The following is a 20,370-nucleotide window of genomic DNA, read 5'->3' on the forward strand; positions in this document are numbered from 1 at the left end:
GGTAGTAACGACCTTGTCAGAGGTCACACACTGAGTGACTGAACTGGGATCTGAATTAAAGCCTGTCTTTCAAAGACTCTTAGAGAGCAGGCTGACAAGGGGTGGAGGGATTGAACAAAATGGAAAACAAACCCATACACATGGACAACAGTGTGGGGATGAGGAGTGCGGTAGGGGGAGGTAGGGGAGGGCACATAGGGGATAAATGGTGATGAATGAAGACTTGACTTGCATGTATGGATGATGTATGGTGGAATTGTGCACCTGAAACCTGAATAATTTTGTTAACCAGTGTCACCTCAATAAATTCAATAAAAAGGTAAAAAAACAACTACAAGAGATATATATAAGGTCTACCGGAAAGTTCTGTCCGTTTCTATCACAAGTTTCGACATGTAAGCACATGTTTATTTGGCGCATGTGTGCCTCTCTATTTTTATCACTTAATGTATACATACTGATGTAGCAAATTAACTAAAACAAAGCTGATTCATGTTAGTCTTATGTGTGAAGCGATAGTGTACCCATCCATGGCTACTGATAAAGTTCATTTACACCACTGTAATTTTTACGAATTTCAACAAGGAAGAAATGCTACAGAAGCATGTCTGTCGCATCCACCATATTCCCTGGACTTAGCACCCTCTGACACTTGTTTTAGTCCTTATAAAATTTTTTGAAGGGCAAAAAATTCAAAAATGAAGAAGATATCAAACAAGCACTGGTTCAATTTTTTGCATCAAAAGATAAAACATTTTTGGCCCTGCCGGTTGGCTCAGTGGTAGAGCGTTGGCCTGGCGTGGAGTCCCGGGTTCGATTCCCGGCCAGGGCACACTGGAGAAGCGCCCATCTGCTTCTCCGCCCCTCCCCCTCTCCTTCCTCTCTGTCTCTCTCTTCCCCTCCCACAGCCAAGGCTCCATTGGAGCAAAGTTGGCCCAGGCGCTGAGGATGGCTCCACGGCCTCTACCTCAGGCGCTAGAATGGCTCTGGTTGCAACAGCGCGACACCCCAGATGGGCAGAGCATCGCCCCCTGGTGGGCATGCCGGGTGGATCCTGGTCGGGCACATGTGGGAGTCTGTCTGACTGCCTCCCCCCCCACCCCCCCTTTTCCAACTTAAAAAAAAAACAAAAAAAAAAAAGATAAAACATTTTTCAAAAATGGAATATACAAATTGCCCTCACGCTGGCAAGAAATTATTAATAATAATGGCAATTATATTATTTAATAAAGTTTATTGACGATAAGAAAAATTTGTATTTTGTTTTATTCCAAAAATGGACAGAAGTTTCCGGTAGACCTTATATATATATATTTTTTAACCTAAGAAGTTGGCAAAAATAAAAGAAAAATTGATTAAAAAAAAAAAAGTCAGGCATGACCTGTGGTGGCGCAGTGGATAAAGTGTCAACCTGGAAATGCTGAGGTCGCCGGTTCGAAACCCTGGGCTTGCCTGGTCAAGGCACATATGGGAGTTGATGCTTCCAGCTCCTCCCCCCTTCTCTCTCTCTGTCTCTCTCTCTCTCTGTCTCTCCCTCTCCTCTCTAAAATGAATAAAAGATAAAATAAATAAAAAAAAAAAAGTCTTGGTGAGGTAGCTCAAATGGTTGGAGTGTCATCCCGATTGCAGGTTCAATCCCCAGTCAGGGCACATGCAAGAATCAACCAATAAATGCATAAAGAAGTGAAACAACAAATCAATGTTTTTTTTCTCTCTCTCTAAAACTCAATTTAAATAAAAATTTTCTAAAGAAAAGAAAATAGCTCATCTCTAAGGGCTATGCTTTTGGGGGTGAGTCATGATGGAGAAGGTCTTACCCTTCTAGCCTGCCTCACTTTTACTCCCCCCCTCAATCTTTAAAACCGAAGTACCGTATTTCCCCATGTATGAGATGCAACTTTCCCAAAAAATTTTGAGTCTAAAACTGGATACATCTTTTTTTTTTTAATTTTTTTAAATTTTATTTATTCATTTTAGAGAGGAGAGAGAAAGGGAGAGAGAGAGACAGAGGGAGAGAGAGAGACAGAGAGAGAAGGTGGGGAGGAGCTGGAAGCATCAACTCCCATATGTGCCTTGACCAGGCAAGCCCAGGGTTTCGAACCGGCGACCTCAGCATTTCCAGGTCGACGCTTTTCCACTGTGCCACCACAGGTCAGGCTGGGTACATCTTATACAGTGGTTGTAGATTATTTTTTTACCTGCATTTCCCGCTTTTTCATGCGGATGAGGAGTTGTATGAATTTTATGATGAATAAAACTTGAGTTCATAACTTTATGTAATAGTCCCCCCCCCAAATTTCAGACCCCAAAATTAAGAATTAAGGTGTGTCTTACACATGGGAGCATTTTATACATGGGGAAATATGGTAAAAATTCCTTTTCTTCCCAAGTCAGTCCTCATCTGATCTGACTGCTCTCCACTCAGAAGTAAGAGACTCAGAAAACAGGCTCTAGAGTGCACATTTTTTTTGTTAAGAGAAAGAGGAAGAGAGAGAGAGAGACAGGAAGGGAGAGAGATGAGAAGCATTAACTCATATTTACGTGACTTCAGTTGTTCATTGATTGCTTCTCATATGTGCCTTGATGGGGGAAGGTGTCAAGTCGAGCCAGTGACCCCTTGCTCAAGCCAGAGATCATGGGATTATATGATGATCCCACGGTCAAGTGGCCCAGGTCAATGCTGTATCCACTGTGCCACCACTGATCAGGCACTACAGTGCACATATTCTTAAGTTCATACTCCAAACAGTCCTTTAGACCTTTTTCTGAACCTTCCCTTTCACTTCTGTCCTTCCCAGATCCCAGCCCCAAACCCCAACTTTACCCCCACCCTGAGATCTTTACACAGTAGGTGCTGTAGTTTCCCAGACCAGCTCAGAGACATCACCCTCAGTTACCCAACCCCAGCAACCTCCTCCCCCAGTATTGCTCAGCTCTTCCTTTGCCCAGCTTCACACACATAATCACCACCCCGTAAGCACACCTTTCCTTACATATACTGCACACTGCCAATCACACTGCTATTCAGAAGTTTGAAAGTGTTGTGAACAGAGTGCCCCACATAGTATGCACTCAAAGATTTTTAGGAAACGAGGAAGGAAAGAAGGCAGAAGTGGACTCCTAGGTCTAGAAAAACTTTAGGGATCATCTGGTCCGGTAGTTCTGGAAGGAAACCTGCGTCAGATCACCTGGGACAACACACACACCAGGGCCCCACCTTGACTGAATCACCTGGGGGCAGGGCCTGGGTATATGTAGGTAAAAAGCTATCCAGGCGATTCTGAATGAGTTTGTGATTAAGAGCCATTGTTCTCATCCCCTCCTTTTGCAAGTGAGGAAACCAAGTCCTAGAGAAATGATATTCATCCTGTGAACTAGAGATGGGACTGAAACTAGAATCCACTCTTCCAGCTCCTAATACCATGCTCACTCCATGTATCATATTGCCTAAGCTCCAATAGCCCCTCCAGTCAGTAAGCTTCCACCTGGAAGCTCTCTGGAGACTGACCATTTTACCCTATCTGAGGAAGTTAGGAGGCCAGGGCAAGGATCTGGGAAGTATCTGGACATTCATCACTGACTTGTGAAACACACCTCACCAGAGGCGCATTAAGGTTGGTTGAGGCCCTGGGCGCATAAGAAAATATTGAGCCTCTTGCCTGACCTGTGGTGGCGCAGTGGATAAAGCATCGACCTGGAAATGCTAAGGTTGCCGGTTCAAAACCCTGGGCTTGCCTGGTCAAGGCACATACGGGAGTTGATGCTTCCAGCTCCTCCCCCCTTCTCTCTCTCTGTCTCTCCTCTCTGTCTCTCCCTCTCCTCTCTAAAATGAATAAAAATAAATAAAAAAAAAGAAAAGAAAAAAAAGAAAATATTGAGCCTCTTAAAAAAAAGAGAGACAGGGAAAATAAAAATACACATTAACCATGTTTTTAAATAAATAAAAAATATTATGTACTATTAATGTTTAAATTGCACATATGAAACCAAACTTGGTGTCATTAGAAAAAAGTGTAAAGTTGGAGTTTTGCGGGGCTCTTCAGAAGTCGGGGCCCAGGGTACGTGCCTGCTGCGCCCCCTGTTAAATCCACTTCTGCACTTTATCTGCACAGAATGCACCTTGGACCCCAGACTGACCAAATACATAGGAGCCCTTTGTTTCTAGTGGGGACTGAGCAATACAACAGAGTAATTAAGCACAACAGTATCGGAAGTCAGACCTAACTAACTCTGAGACTGGCCTACTGCTGGCACCTTAAAAATGTAAGATAGCCCATGGATGCTCTGCTTTAAACACAGGCACTTAAATTTACTTTTATTAGTGACAATGCTGCATAGTGCCACACTGTAGGATAACACCTAGGGAATATAGTGTTTCTAGGAGGGAGTGAGTGGAAAATTTCTTCATTCCAACTTTGAGTACCAGGTTTGATAAAACAGGCTCAGTCCAAGGAAAACAATAAACTCCAATTCACCCATACAATCACCACCCCATAAGCACACAATTCCTTACATATACTACACTGCAAATCACGTATCTGCTTTCAGACGTTTAAGTCAGGGTTGTGACTTAAATGTCACAACATAATGCCCCACATAGTAGGCACTCACTCAAAAGATTTTTCGGCTCAATCTAAGAGAAAAGTAGGCTTTACATTGCAGAGAGAGAGACTGTGGTGTGAAGGGCCATTCAGTATTGGGCAGGCCCTGGAGAAGAGAATGCTAAATATGTGTAGCCTTCTTCTGTTGTCATAGAAAAGGGAAAAAACTGAGTACTTAAACTCTCCCTCAGTCTTTGGGATTCAACATAAGTAAAGGAGATCTAAGGAAACAGCCCTGAACAGTGGGCCCTAAGCTGTCATCCTCAACCTACTAGCTTAAGATATGTGTGGCCTGAATTTCAATCTGTAAGACAGGTCCCTCTGCAACATGGGGCTCTCCTGCCGTCCTCTCTTCCTGGGTGACTTGAGAACCAAGCCTGTGTCTCCTTACATTTTCCCTCTTTCCCCATGAGGGTCAATGAAAAAGTGTAAATGGTATGGGCAAAGGAAAGTGAGGAGGCCTAGCACTGAATTGGTCTAAGAAATCTAACTCAATTCTAGGTCACGCTTTAGGTCTGTCCATGGGTACTGACACTACAGAGGGATATAGAGCCTGACCCAAACTGTGCAGGCTTGAAGGCCCAGAAGAGAACATCAAAGGGGCCTAAAAGATTACTCATGGTTCCCCCAAAACATCCTGAGCAGTTAGCCACCTTCCTCCCTTCCATAAGAATGTAGGTCTATCCCATGGCCCATCATCTCACAAGAGAGAAGCATCCAAGCTCACGCTACCAGATATGAAAAACCTACTCTCCCTTTACCTGATGTCACCCACACAGGAGCTTCATAACCTAGAACAGTTCCTAAAAATATATGAATATAACTGTGTTGCATAAAGCTTCCAGCCACCTCTTGGGAAAGGTGGAACCAAGGAAGGACAGAGACATTCCACCAGCTCCAAGGTACTCATCTAAGGGTGGTTTTCTTCTACTACTAGGGAAATGTCCCATAACAAATATAACCCTCAAGCACAAATAGAGAAATGCTATTCCATTTTTTATCGTCTCCTAAATGACATTCCTTCCAACTTCCTCTAATATCTACCCACCAGACCCCCAGGGTGAGAAGTTAAGAGCAGAGAACAAGCAAGATGATGAAGACAGCACAAGAGCAGAACCAGAAAGCGAGTCATAGCTGGAAGAAGGCAAAGGAGCTGAATAAGGAAGAGAAACCTTTAACTTCTCTTTCCACTGCCTAATCCTGCTGTGATTCCTTGCAGCCATTTCATTTAAAAAATCCCTCTCAGGGGCCTATCAGCTTGTAATGGAACCAGGAGGGAGGGGAGGGAGTATTGTGGGTTGGCTGATGACACATGGACTTCTGAGACAGGCCGCCTCATCTGACTCAACAAATACTAACCACTTGCTATGTCAGGCCCTCTGCTCAACTCTGAACACACAAAAAGGGGGAGGAGACGTAGAATGGTGGTTGACGAGGGCTAGGGGAGGGGAGAATGGAGAGTTCATGTTTAATGCGTACAGAAATTCAGTTTGGGAAGATGAAAAGTTATGGAGATTGATGGTGGCAATGGTTGCATAACAATATGAATGTTCTTAATGCCACTGAACTATACACATAAAAATGGTAAAACAGTAAATATTATGTTGTATATATTTAACCACAAAAAAAATTTTTTTAAAGGAGGGTGATACAACGTTCCTCTCTTCCTTCTGAAGCAAAGGCCTTCTTCTGAATCACTCAACTCTTTCTCCCAGAGTAAAACTTCTGAATACTTTTTATTTTAATTTTTATTTATTTTTTTGACAGAGACAGAAAGAGTCAGAGAGAGGAATGGACAGGGAACAGACAGGAAGGGATAGAGATGAGAAGCATCAATTCTTTGTTGTGGCACCTTAGTTATTCACTGACTGCTTTCTCATATGTGCCTTGACGGGGGAGGGGGGAGGCTACAGCAGACCGAGTGACCCCTTGTTCAAGCCAGAGACAATGAGGTCATGTCCATGATCCCACGTCATGCCGGTGAGCCTGTGCTAGTGACCCGGTGCTCAAGCCGGCAACTTCGGGGTTTAGAACCTAGGTTCTCCATGTCCCAGTCCAACACTCTATCCACTGTGCCACCGCCTGGTTAGGCTAATTTCTAATTTCTATTTTAAATTTATTATGTTGATATGGTTTCAAGGGTCCTATTCAATACAACACCCTCTACCCGCCACATCATGCCCAACATGCCCAGCTTCTGAACTATTTCACATGGCTTTCCTCTCTTGTCATCAAAGTGCTCTGCTAGGCAGCCCAACATCCAGAAGTCTCCCAGATCTGGACATAGGCCCCATGGGGCTTTGTATTCCCAGTGTGTGCCCACCAATGCCAACCCATCAGCAGCTCCCAAAGGCCCAGACTAAAAGTCTGTCACTCTTTTTCCTCAAAAAACGTCTCAGGTATGTTAATAAAACCTGTCTTCTACCAATACGCAGATCAAGACCATGTTGTTCCTGGAGGGCAATAACTGTTTCTCATATAAGCTGTCTCCAATTCATTAAATAAGCCATATTCCAAGTCTCAAAATACTTCACCACAGAAACATCATGGATGGTGTCCTATACCTAAGCCCACAAAGCCTGTCTGCCACAGGTCACATACTTACAATTAAAGCAAGCAGCAAACAATATTGCTCAAAGCACATAGTCTAGAATGTCGGCCACACTGCCCTCCCTTCAACACATACTCACACACATGCCGGGACACGTGGGAGCAGGCCTCCAGCAGCACAGGGGTGAACCAGCTTGGGTACTGGAATCTAAGTCTGAGTCTGGGCTCTGCCACTTACTGGCTGTCCAACCTTAGCCAAGTTACTTAACTTTTAAGTTCCACAGGTTTCTTCATCTTGAAAATAAGAACAATATTATCCACCTAAAGAGTTATTGTGAAGGATAATGAGATTATAAAAAAGAGAGAACTTCCTTCGTAGTAAGTACATATTCATTTTATTCTTATTCCAGTCCCCAAAACCCTTCTGAAATGAATACACATTAAAATATAAATGACTTGGCCTGACCAGGCGGTGGCGCAGTGTATAGAGCATCAGATTAGGATGCGGAGGACTCAGGTTCGAGACCCCGAGGTCGCCAGCTTGAGCGCGGGCTCATCTGGTTTGGGCAAGGCTCACCAGCTTGGACCCAGGGTTGCTGGCTCGAGCAAGGGGTTACTCGGTCTGCTGAAGGCCCATGGTCAAGGCACATATGAGAAGGCAATCAATGAACAACTAAGGTGTCGCATGCGCAATGAAAAACTAATGATTGATGCTTCTCATCTTTCTGTTCCTGTCTGTCTGTACCTGTCTATCCCTCTCTCTGACTCTCTGTTAAAATATAAATGACTTGTATTAGAGTAATTTTTGTTCTGAACTAGAGAGAGATCTCCTTCCGGCTTTTTGGCTAAGATCAAGTGTGAATGGAAGAAAGAGAAAAGAAGGGCTTACTACAGGTCTAAAGGGAGAAAGAAACTGACAAACTTCTGAGCCACGTGCTGCCTGTCCCAACACCACAGATCACAACGTAGTACTCATGGTATAAAATGGCCCTGTTAATGATAATGGGACTTTCTCCAACTTCTCCAAACCTTAGATAAAGACCAAGAGCCCATCAAGTTCTGCTCTCCTATACTAGGTTAGGGAAGAGCGAGAAGTAAAGGGACAGCTTTGTCAACTTGTCCATCAGCAGCTCTGCTCCCAGCCACCCATTCCCAAAGCTGTTTTACTCCGAAGAATAAACTAGGCAAGTTGCCTTCTATTTTCTGTTTACTCTTCTGAAATTTGAGTAATGACACTAACTCATAACACCTCTGTCTTCAAGGGGACAATAATAGTATAAAAAGACCAGAGAGAAGAGACAGAGGTGTACTGGCCCTCTCAAACACCATGTGCACACAGCTGTCTCTGCCTCATGCTGCTTAGGCTTTGGGGTGTCTCTGTTTGATTATTTTCTTTTTCTTTTTCCTTTTTTTTGTGGCAGAGACAGAGAGAGTCAGAAAGAGGGACAGACAAACAGGAGGGGAGAGAGATGAGAAACATCAACTCCTCGTTGCAGTTCATTGATTGATTTCTCATATGTGCCTTGACCGGGGGGCTAGAGCAGAACGAGTGACCCCTTGCTCAAGCCAGTGACCTTGGGCTCAAGCTGGTGAGCTTTTGTTCAAACCAGATGAGCCCACACTCAAGCTGGCAACCTCGGGGTCTCGAACCTGGGTCCTCCACATTCCAGCCCAACACTATCCACTGCGCCACTGCCTGGTCAGGCCGATTATTTTCTTGAAGGCTCTTTCCTGAACCACTTAGAAGACCAAGTGCTACATGCTTCAGCCACTTGCTTACAAATGCACCTTGAAAGAAAGAGTGGGTGTGGTGAAGCGAACATGAAAATCATCTTCCTTAGAGTCTGGTTTGGAGCAGGCCCAGTTTACCTCCTGAGGTGTGCTGGCAGACAAATAACAGCTGTTAGAAGAGATAGAAGCCATACACAAAAGTAAATGAAAGCCTATATTCCTTCCCCATCCAAAAAGAAGAAAAAGGTGACTTAGGAACTCTTTTCCGACATCATGGAAACCTGTTGAGTCCTTCACTGGACCTTTCCCTTGTCCATAACAAGCTCACCAAAGGCACTCTTGGAAATTTGGGTGAAAAAACAATTTTTCAATGTGCTGTCCAGAAATTACAGGGTGGTTAACATCCCTGATCCCCAAATACTAAACACTGTTAGTGCTTCCAAGACATAGGGACAATCAAACCTCCCTCCCCAACATTTCTGAACACCCCCTGGAAGGTACTGCCACTCTTTGAAGCACAAAGTACCTGTATTTTCTGATGCACAGTGCCCAGTATATACAAGGCACACTTCGGTGCTTGTGGATTTAATCTAGTAGGAAAGGACAAACTAAAGGAATACTTAGATCTGTATCTCTTACCAAGCATGTAATTACCAAATCCCTAATATGTGCTTAGCATTTTTGTAAACACTATGAGGAATCAATGGAAAATACAGATCTTGGTCCCTATATGCAAGGAATTAATAGGAAAAACAAGACCATAAAATATTATCCAATATGAAGCAATATATAACTAAATGCTAAATTGTAAGGTCTGTGAAAAGATGGAGAAGAACATGAACAGGGAGGACTGACACAGTCAGGGGAGGCTTTGTAGAAAAAGCAGAAGTTGAGGTAACTCTTGAAGAAAGTTGAATTTTCTTCATTCAGTCCCTGCTGATCCTCCATTTGTCCCTGCAAGGACAGTTGTTCATAGAAAACTCCAAACCTGTGGTTCCAAGATCAATTCAGCACTGCAAGCCCTTCAGATCACATCCTCAAATGGTTCCTCGTAGATGAGGGTATGAGCACTTTCCCATTCCTCTTCAGAATGGAACTCTTAGCTTCAGCTAATGGCAGGCCTTTTTTTTTTTTTTAAAGGTACCATTTTTAAAATTTTTTTTGGACAGAGACAGAGAGAGAGTCAGAGAGAAGGACAGTAAGGATAGACAGGAAGGGAGAAAGATGAGAAGCATCAATTCTTCATTGCAGCATGTTCGTTGATTGCTTGTTCACTGATTACTTTCTCATATATGCCTTGACTGGGGGCTACAGCAGAGAGAGTGACCCCGGGCTCAAGCCATTGACCAACCTTGAGCTTCAAGCCAGCGACCTCTGTACTCAAGCCAGCAACCATGAACTCATGTCTATGATCCCACACTCAAGCCAGCAACCCCGCACTCAAGCTGGATGAACCCATGCTAAAGCCAGCGACCTTAGGGTCTCAAACCTGGGTCCTCCGCGTCCCAGTCCGACGCTCTATCCACTGTACCACCACCTGGTCAGGCTGGCAGGTCTTCTTTAAGGAGGCTTTCTCATGCTGAAGGCAGGGCAGGGGTGCAATCCCTGCCACATGCAGTGACTCAGTCACAGACTGAGTGGAGGGGGTTCTTGGTTGTGATTATAGAAGCTCTCCACTTCACCTGTCACCTTTAGCCCTGTAAGATTCTCCTTTTGTAGAGACATGCATTGCATTTTCCAGATGAGTCTGAGGTCCTAACTACCTCCTCTGTCAAAGGTCTTCTTGCCTCCTCCCTTACTAACCATCAACACTTTTCTTAGGCAGAGTCTATTACCTCCATTCATCTCTCTCCAGCCACCAAGGCTCCTCCCACAGGCTGTGTCACCAAATCTTTCTCACAACCCATGCCACTGTCTTCTACAGTGCCATTCTCTGATATAGAAACTGCTCCTGGAGTCTGACTCCTCCAAGAAGCCTAAGACTGTGACTTCCCCAACTCTGTTTCATTTCAATCATGCAAAATCAGTAACATTCCCCATACACATCCCACTCACCTTTTACTTGTATTGATACATACTGTAAACTAAAAGTCTCACCTATTTATATATGTAACTACCCAATTTTAGGAAGAATCCCACTTCCCACACACCACAACAACTGGGCCTACTTGTACTTACTTCTGTGAGACTTACCTACCTTCACCTAGTGATACACAAAGGTAATTATGAGAGATGAATATGTTAATTAGCTTGACTGTAGTATCCATTTCACTATTTATATCAAAACTTCATGTTGTGCCCTGGCCAAATAGCTCAGTTGATTAGAGCATTGGCCTGATACACTAAGATTGTAGGTTCAATCCCTAGTCAGGGCACACAGAGGAAAAAGATTGTTGTCTCTCTCTTTCTCTCAAATCAATAAATATTTTTTAAAATCATGTTATACCATACATCAGTGGTCCTCAACCTTTTTTGGGCCACGGACCGGTTTAATGTCAGAAAATATTTTCACGGACCGGCCTTTAGGGTGGGACAAATAAATGTATCACGTGCCCAAGACAAGCGTCAAGAGTGAGTCTTAGACGGATGTAACAGAGGGAATCTGGTCATTTTTTAAAAATAAAACATCGTTCAGACTTAAATATAAATAAAACGGAAATAATGTAAGTTATTTATTCTTTCTCTGCGGACTAGTACCAAATGGCCCACGGACCGGTCCCGGTCTGCAGCCTGGAGGTTGGGAACCACTGCCATACATGTATGTACGGTATTATTTTTATTAAAGAAATAAAACATCTAAGGATAGACCTTTCAACCTCATAGGCCCTCTCTAGACAACACATTCACACCCCCTCTGCAGAGCAACATGTGAATCTACAGACCCCATACTCAAGAGATTCTCCTTACATACAATAATAATGAGGGTCATAAGAATCATATGCCCTTTCCATATACATATATACTTACCATTTGAAACAAACTTTTCTGCTACCATAGTAAGGCTCAGAAGAAATTCTTTTGGAAAGTCCACTCCATTCTCAGGCCCTAAGCCTGAGAATGCTTTACCCTATGAATGGCCTCATTCCAGGGTCTCCCAAGTCTGGTCATCACCAAACTCCACTTGCTAATTCACCTCTATCTACTCTTTCTATGGCAAAACTTGGTTTTCTGATATGTGATTAATTTCTCTCTCAATCAACCAACGAAATATTTTTGTCATATAAAAAGTAAAAACAGCTTGACCAGGTGGTAGCACAGTGGATAGAGCACTGGACTGGGAAACAGAGGACCCAGGGTTGAAACCCTGAAGTCACCGGCTTGAGCATGGGCTCATCCAGCTTGAGCATGGGTTCACCAGCTTGAGTGCAGGGTCACTGGCTTGAGTGTGCAATCACAGACATGACCCCATGGTCACTGGCTTGAGCCCAAAGGTCACTGGCTTGAAGCCCAAGGTCGCTGGCTTGAAGCCCAAGTGGCTGGCTTGAGCAAGGGGTCACTCACTCTGCTGGAGCCCCCTGGTCAAGGCACACGTAAAAAAGCAATCAATGAACAACTAAAGTGTCACAACAAAGAAATGATGCTTCTCCATCTCTCTCCCTTCTTGTCTGTCTGTCCCTATTTGTCCCTCTCTCTGTCTCTGTCACACACACACACAAAAAAAGTAAAAACAGGCCTGATCTGTGGTGGTGTAGTGGATAAAGCATCGACCTGGAATGCTGACATCAAGGGTTTGAAACACTGGGCTTGCCTGGTCAAGGCACATATGGGAGTTATTGCTTCCTGCCCCCCTCCTTTCTCTCTACTCACTAAAATTAATTAATTAAAACAACTATTGTTATTTGATCTCATGCCATACTAAAGTTTTCTTTCTAAAAAAATTTTCCATTGATTAAGAGAGAGGAAGGGAGAAAAAGAGAGAAAGGAAAGTTATATACTCATTGATTGTTTCTGGTATGTACCCCAAATAGGGATTGAACTAGTGACCTCAGTGCACTGGGATGATGCTTTTTTCACTGAACCACCTGACCAGGGCTAAACTTTTCTGCTACTATCCTCACCATAGTTTGCATATATATATTTATATATACACACACACATACATATATACATATATACATATATGTATTATATACAATTATTTTATTAATGTCTCTCCTCAGTAGCCACTGTAGGAAAACTATGGCTGTTTTGTTCATCATATTATCTATCCTCTGTGCCTAGATCTATCCTCAGACAGGACATGAAATCCTTCCTACAGTTAGCAAGTACATCCTCAGGCTATCTCCAGGGCTTAGGCCCTGGCCAGTTGGCTCAGTAGAACATCGGTGTGGTATGTGGATGTCCTGGGTTCAATTCCTAGTCAAGGAACACAGGAGAAGCAAATGGTTGTCCCCTTCCCACTTTTCCCTCTCTCTTACCCTCCCATAGCCATGGCTAGATTGGTTCAAGTGCATTGGCCTGGGCACTGAGGATGGCTCCGTGGAGCCTCTGCCTCAGGCGCTAAAAACAGCTAGATTGTGCCTGACCAGGTGGTGACACAGTGGATAGAGTGTTGGACTGGGATGCGGAAGACCCAGGTTCGAGACCTCGAGGTCGCCAGCTTGAGCACGGGCTCATCTGGCTTCAGCAAAAGCTCACCAGCTTGTACCCAAGGTTGCTGGCTTGAGCAAGGGGTTACTCGGTCTGCTGAAGGCCCATGGTAAAGGCACATATGAGAAAGCAATCAATGAACAACTAAGATGTCACAACGAAAAACTGATGATTGATGCTTCTCATCTCTCTCTGTTCCTGTCTGTCTATCCTTATCTATCCCTCTCTCTGACTCTCTCTCTGTCCCTGTAAAAATAAATAAATAAATAAATAAATAAAAATAAAAACAGCTAGATTGTAAGCATGGCCCCAGATGGGCAGAGCATTGGCCTCAGACAGGGGTTGCTGGGTGGATCCCAGCCGGGGTGCATAGGAGAGTCTATTGCCCCTCTTCTCACTTGGAAAAGAAGAAGAAAAAAAATCTCCGGAGATTCCTTGAGTCACCACAATTCCATCCCTTTCTTCTCTCCTTCCTCTACCATTCCCTACCCTTATAAAAAGCCTCAAGTACCTTTTCAATTACTCTCTGGAGGAGCTTCCTGTACATGGGAGAATCAAGCGCGGGTTGGTTGGGAGGAGAATGGCAGGAAGAACAGGAGAGAGGAGACAATGAATGTGGGCTGTGGACAGGATCCAAATCTTCTACCAAGTAATGTTTTTGTTATCTTTCTATATTTTATGGGCATTCAAGAAATGCTGTGACAGTTGACTTATTAACCTGATTACTTTTTGTTCTATTTCTTCAACTTAGGAAAGAAAAGACTGAGGGAGTTGGAGGGTATAAAATGGTTGCTGGGGGAAGGAAAAGACTGGATATCAGATTTCAAGATGACTGATCACAAGATAGCAGAAAATTAGTATAATTCATGGCAATCAAATTTAACAAGAAATTCCTAACCTCAAATGTTCTTAGATATTGAGGATAGCAAAGCAGTAACTGTTCAGAAAAGGGGAGCCTGAGCTTGCAAAGGCATTTTGTAAGTGGATGCTCCCAGAGCTCTGATTAAATAGCTGAGTATATTGGCCTGGCCTGTGGTGGCACAGTGGATAAAGTGTTGACCTGAAATGCTAAGCTTACAAGTTGGAAACCCCAGGTTTGCCTGATCAAGGCACATATGGGAGTTGATGCTTCCTGCTCCTCCCCCCTTCTTCTCTCTCTTTCTCTCTCTCCCTCTCTAAAAAGGAATAAAAATTAAAAAAAAATAGCTTTAGTATAGTACTGAGCACCATATTACATCTTTCCCATAGTACCTAGAACCTGATTCTCAATACAGCAGACTGAAAATGATTGGTGACTGACTGATGCAGGATCATTAACTTTCTCAAGCATAAGTTTGAAACAGAATGATTAGTCAGACTCTCAGATGGCTTCTAGAGATGCTCTCCAGTCCCAGAACTATTTTATGTCTCTTGGTTGAGAGGTTATCACATCCCTTATTTACAGACCTATACTAGAGTGTGCAAGCTTGTAAAGAGTGGTTACACTTTCTGCCACTTTGTCCCCAAGATGACCAGTGAAGACATTTTACATATCCAAGCTGTGTGAGTTACCCTGTCTTTTTTTTTTCTTTTTAAAAATTATGGAATGCTTTATGAATTTTCATGTCATCTTGCACAGGGGCCACACTAATCTTCTTTGTATCATTCCAACTTTAGTATATGTGCTGCCAAAGCAAGCACTAGTTACCCTGTCTTAGATACACAGTTTAAAGCTGACAAGAATGAAGGAAACCAAGTCCAAACTCAGAATTCTATACAGCATAGTGTTAACTGAGCTGCCAAGGCAAGAGCTTGAGGGGGTGGACCAGCTGGCTCTCTTGCTATTCCCCTTACTGTTAACTGTCAAAACCTCCATGTACCCGTTCCCTCCATGTATCACTAAGGGCTCTGGCAATCTGTCCTATCCCACAGCATAAATGAGGGTGGTCTCTCTCCTCATTTGGGAAATTTCTGAACAACTAGTTTCAGCAAACTCGCGGCAATCTTCCTTCCATCATTTTGCCAAAGCAGCATTTCTCTTCACTCCAGATGCCATGAGCTCCCCAAACAGCCCCACTCCCTACCTGCAGTTCTCTAAGAAAGAAGTCACTATTTAATGCCATTACTTTTGCTGTAGAAGGTCAGTTTTCCCATTCCCCTGCCTGAGGCATCTGTAATCAACATTAGGACAGCTAGCACATCATAACACAGTGGCAGTCCCACGCAGCTCAGCAGCCTAGAAATGCATGTCCAGAACTGCCAGCCTTCCGAGTGGTGCTGGCTCCACAGCCCATGAAGAGGCAAGGGAGGAGAAGGAACTTCTCCAAAGAACAGACACAACAATACAAAACCACTGGATAAAGAACATCTCTGTCAGCACTTCTAGCTAGCAACAAGTCCCTCTTGACTGCGTTCTATATTATTTCAATACAGCAACACTGACCATAGCTCAACAGTTTCAAGAAAACTGTAGTCTAAAAGTTACCGCTGGTTGGACAGTAAAGAGAAGCTGTTTGATTTATGAACTGGGTCAACCAAAAGCAGCAATGCAAAGAAAAGAGGCCAGCCTGGCGTCTGCCCCCTCCTTGTCCAGTCCACTTCCACTGATATTTGTCCTTTGTGAAAAGCCAAGAGTTCCAAGTCAGAAGATTCTTCTGGAATATAACCAAGCTTAGACACAAAGAAGATTTGAAATAAAAGCCCGAATTTTCTCTTGAATGATCCTAACTTTACTGCTAGGGCATTGCTCAGATGGAGGCTTCCAAACTCTGTTTACCACAAGGTCTAATGCCAAAAATAACTCAGAAAAGAGATATATTCTTAACTGTGTGGATATAAAAGAGGTGCAAAAGGAAGCCTAACAAGTGTGATTTTTATTGCATACTTTCTCTAAGCAAGCATTGTGCTCAGAGCTTTCACTTATTACAACATGCATTTATTCAACAAACATGTGAGCCCCCATTATGTGCAAAACATGGTTATAGGTATTGGGGATACAAAAATCAACAAAACAGTCATAATACTACCTTTCACTGAACTTACATTTCAGTCAGGGTTGATGAAAAATAAACATATATGTGATAAATACTATGAAGTAAAATAAAGCTGACTAAGGGAATGCTATATAAAATTTTATATAAATAAGAAGGAAGGGAATGCTATTTTAGATCTGGCTGTCCTAGAAGGCTTCTCAGATTGCCATTTGATAACAATAAACAACAATAAGGGCTAGCATATGGTCACTAAGTGCCAGGAAGTGGACTAAGTACTTAACATACAGTATTTCATTAACTCCCAGCAACTCTGAGTTCAGTACTACAAAATCTTCACTTGTACAAATGAGAAAACAAAGCCTTACAGAGGTTAAGGCTCTCTGCAGAATCTGTAGCAAGTAACAGAAGGAGGAGGAGCAAGGCCAAGGTTACAGTGAGAAAGCCAACATTTGAACTCAGGAATACAACCCCATGCTACTATGCTGATGGTAAAACGGAGTCTCAAAGAGGTCAAGTGTGCCTGTGGTCACAAAGTGGCAGATCCATCTGGCCTCCCTACATGTAACTAAGAGATTAGTGCAATTCAATCTTCTCTAACATCAGACTATTACTCTCATCACCAGGTGAAAATCAAGCCTTATCTTGAAACAAGAGGTGAACCTACGATTTGGGCTCTTCAAGACCAGCTAATAAAAGCTGAATATGTTCCTCTCCCATCCCCATTCCCAGGCCTCCAACACAAGATGATGCAAAGGGAAACATTGTTTCTGTTCATTCTCCCCCTTACCAATCTCTCACTGGAAAACAGACAGGAATAGAACAAGAGATGACTGAGCTAGCTGCTCCACAGTGCCACAGCAGCTCTCTGAGGTGGAGCAGAGGGGACAGGCACTGAGAAAAGTTCAGCAGCAAAGCAGAAGCAGGCCTTCTCTAGCCCCATTTCAAAGAAAGCGCAGCTCTTCCTAAAGCCCTGGAGTACTAAGATGGTAGGGCAGGGAGGGGAATGCTTTCCTAAGACTGAGGCAGGCAAGACCAAAGCGCTTGGGAGAGGGTCAGCGGCCTCTCTGGACGGAGAGAGGAGAAAAAGGCAGAAGGCAACTGAAGGAAGCTAACATTGCTTCAAGTAAAAAAGTCCAAAAGGGAAATACCACATTCAAGGTCAAAGGGTGTTTACAGAATTGCTGAAAATCCCAGGCTAAGTATCCAGGCCAAACTAACAGAAGAAACTAAAGGAAAATAGAAGCCAAAGCAGAGTCCCACAAAGTTTAAATCAAAGGCCATGGTTTGGACTCACCCCCTTTTCATTATATTTCAGTCACCACAGCCACAGAAACTGTAGCCAGAGTTAACCAACAACCAAGGTGGGAAGGGAAGGTGGGGGGTTCATCCTAGAGAGGAGCACATCAAGGGGAGCCTGAATTAACATTTTATAAGCCAACTTGAGAATCAAAGTTTAAACTGACCTCAACACCCTCTCTCCTAAAGCCCTGAGATACTCTCCCCACCAACACACACACACACACCACAGAAATTCAATGCTCAGTCTTCCTCCTCAGCAATAATCACTGTATCTCCAGCAAGTCAGGTCTCTTAGCTCAACATTGCACCTAACAAATTATGACCTGAATGGCAAGAAAAACTGTGTCACCTCGAGAAACCCAATTAACGACATGACTCTGCTCTCTTCAATTCCCCTCTCCCTTCCAGTCATATCCGGGGCACCTGTGTAGCTGACCGCCTTTTCCAGATACTGGCCATGTTCCCTGGCTAACTCCAAAGTCAGAAAACAATTTAAACGGGCCTCCAGAGAAGCTAACCCAAAGACCGGAAATCCTGCTCTCCCCAAACCTTGGCCTGTTTAAAAGCCTGAAGAACACAGGGCAAAAACCCCACCTGGGTTACAGTCTGGAGTGTTCACCTTGAAATCACTAAGTTGCCCCTTAAATCAGCGCTCCTTGATGAAGAAAAGCACAGAAATGCTGCTGAAAGCACCCAAATGAGGGCATGCAAGTGCCCCAGGAGAAACAATAAATTGGTATTTCGAAGAAATTCCTGCTGTAGTTTCTTCTTATCCTTTTTCTAATTAACCCTCCTGCCTTGACAGATCTCCATTAACTCCCCTTCCCTCTAGCAGGTTTTCCAAACCTCCTGACTGACTCACATATAGCATGTTTTGTATACATACATACATAAACATCCTCTTCGCAATCCAGGCTAGTTTCCGAAGAAAATGAATGCTTCCCCTCCTCCCCCAGTGCACTTGTCTTTTCTCCCAGCCCCACACTGCTGCAGAGTTGGTAATGTAATATTCAGGGACCCTGAGACCGGAAATGCCTGGTTCTGGACTGCTGCACTTGAAACACAAGAGAAGGGCTAGGGAGAGCTGAACAGGGGGATGAGGGCGACGGCAAGAGGTGCAGAGTGGAGATGGGAGACTGAAATTCCGATCAGGTAGAGATGGAATTCAGGGGTGGCCGAAGAGAAGAAAGGGTGATGAGTCTTGTCAAGACAGTCGCAAAGTCAATATTCGAGAAGCCCAGAAAAAGGAGGGGGATGAAAAAGACCCGAGTAAAGGCGAGTGTTGAAAGAAGCTCAAGCGGAGGTGCGGGGTGGGGGTGGGGGGTCGGTGAGGGGCACCATAATAAAGATTCTGCACGTGATAAGGCTTAAATTTAAGAGAACTAGAGGGTGACCAACAAGCACTTTGGAGGAAGGGGGTCCGGAACCTCAGCAAAGGTAGAGGTGGCAGGGAAGTGTGGGGGCGGGGCACCACAGGGTGGGGACTGAACTGGCTCCCAGAATCGGCAGCAAGTGAAGAAGGGCAGAGGGCGAGGGTCCAGCCGCGGTAAGTGCCCGGGAAAGGGGCGAGGGTCGCCGAAGGGGACCCGGCGGGCTGCCGGAGGAGGCCCCTGGGCAGCCACGTGAGGCGTGCAGCCACCCTGCTCCCCTAGGGCGGGGACTGGAACCAGGGCGAAGCTGGGGGGCAGCGCGCTCACCCGCAGGGCGGACAGGTCGATGTCGTCCAGGCTGCGGGCGGGGGCTGGATCGCCCATGGCCTCCGCGGGGAATGGGGCCCCGGGGCCGCTCACGCTCCTGCTCGGTTATTCCGCTGCCGCCGTCGCCACTTCTCCCCCATCGGGGGATTCTGGGGACGGACACCACCCGGGAAGGACTGGGCCGGCGGGAGGACCGACCCACGGGCTGACAGGAGCTTTCGCCGGAGAGCCTGCAACCCGAGCCTCCCGACTCTCCTGCGCAGGCGCGAAGTGGCGGTGCGCCGGGAGGATGGACGAGAGAACGTGACGCGAGTGCGCCGGTTCCCCCTCCCCCTAGGCGCCGACACCTGCGCGCAAGCGCAGGAGAGATAGAGAAAGATGCGCGTGAGGACTGAGCGACCGCGGGAGACTGGCATGAAAGAAGTGGGCGGTGGCAGAGGCAGCCGCGGAGCGCGCCCACCAGCTGCCGCGCGTGCGCACACGCGTTTCCTTCCTTCTATTTTTTGCTTTCTCTCCCCCATTTTCTTCTTCTCTCTTCTTTGACACCTTTTCTTACCTTTCCCTCCTCTTTCGGGTGCCAATCAAGCCACCCACCTCTATTTGCAGGGGAAGGGGGTGGAACCCAACCCTCTATTACTAGGGAGGTTGTTATGGTAACTCCCCACGCGAGGGTTGAGTGGCTCTAGATAGGATGGGCTGTCTACCCACCTAATTGCCATGAGAACAGGGGATCGCTAAGGGAGGGGCCTCTCAGTGAGAACTTAGCTGGAGAAACCACGGTGGAGTTGAGGAGTTCAGTGGGTGAGACTGGCAGTCTCAGGAATACTCTATATTCGCTTCTCTAGCTGGGGAGGGGCGTGGAGTGTCGAGGAGGGGTCCTTAGATTTCAGGATAGGTACTCTTTCTGAACCTCTTTTTCTGCACAAAGGA

At 45.0% G+C, this 20,370-nt stretch overlaps 1 protein-coding gene and 1 non-coding gene across 12 annotated transcripts in view; both read right to left on the reverse strand.

The window, feature by feature from the left end:
• The window catches only part of MINK1 (misshapen like kinase 1), a 67,974-nt gene extending 48,240 nt beyond the window's left edge, over positions 1 to 19,734 (reverse strand). For 5 of the 11 annotated variants that reach the window (XM_066262880.1, XM_066262882.1, XM_066262881.1 and 2 more), the window contains exon 1: positions 19,441 to 19,732. In XM_066262880.1, coding sequence (XP_066118977.1) covers positions 19,441 to 19,497 — 57 coding nt within the window. In that variant the 5' untranslated portion in view covers positions 19,498 to 19,732. Of the gene's footprint in view, positions 1 to 19,440 lie in introns of all 11 variants that reach the window. The other 6 variants (XM_066262875.1, XM_066262879.1, XM_066262872.1 and 3 more) reach the window with 2 other exon arrangements.
• On the reverse strand, positions 15,047 to 15,152 carry LOC136327952 (U6 spliceosomal RNA). Its single transcript, XR_010730004.1, has one exon. It is a non-coding gene; the product is annotated as a U6 spliceosomal RNA (small nuclear RNA).
• Positions 19,735 to 20,370: the final 636 nt, after the last annotated feature.

The sequence above is a fragment of the Saccopteryx bilineata genome, chromosome 2 (assembly GCF_036850765.1).
Source record: "Saccopteryx bilineata isolate mSacBil1 chromosome 2, mSacBil1_pri_phased_curated, whole genome shotgun sequence".
NCBI lineage: Eukaryota > Metazoa > Chordata > Mammalia > Chiroptera > Emballonuridae > Saccopteryx > Saccopteryx bilineata.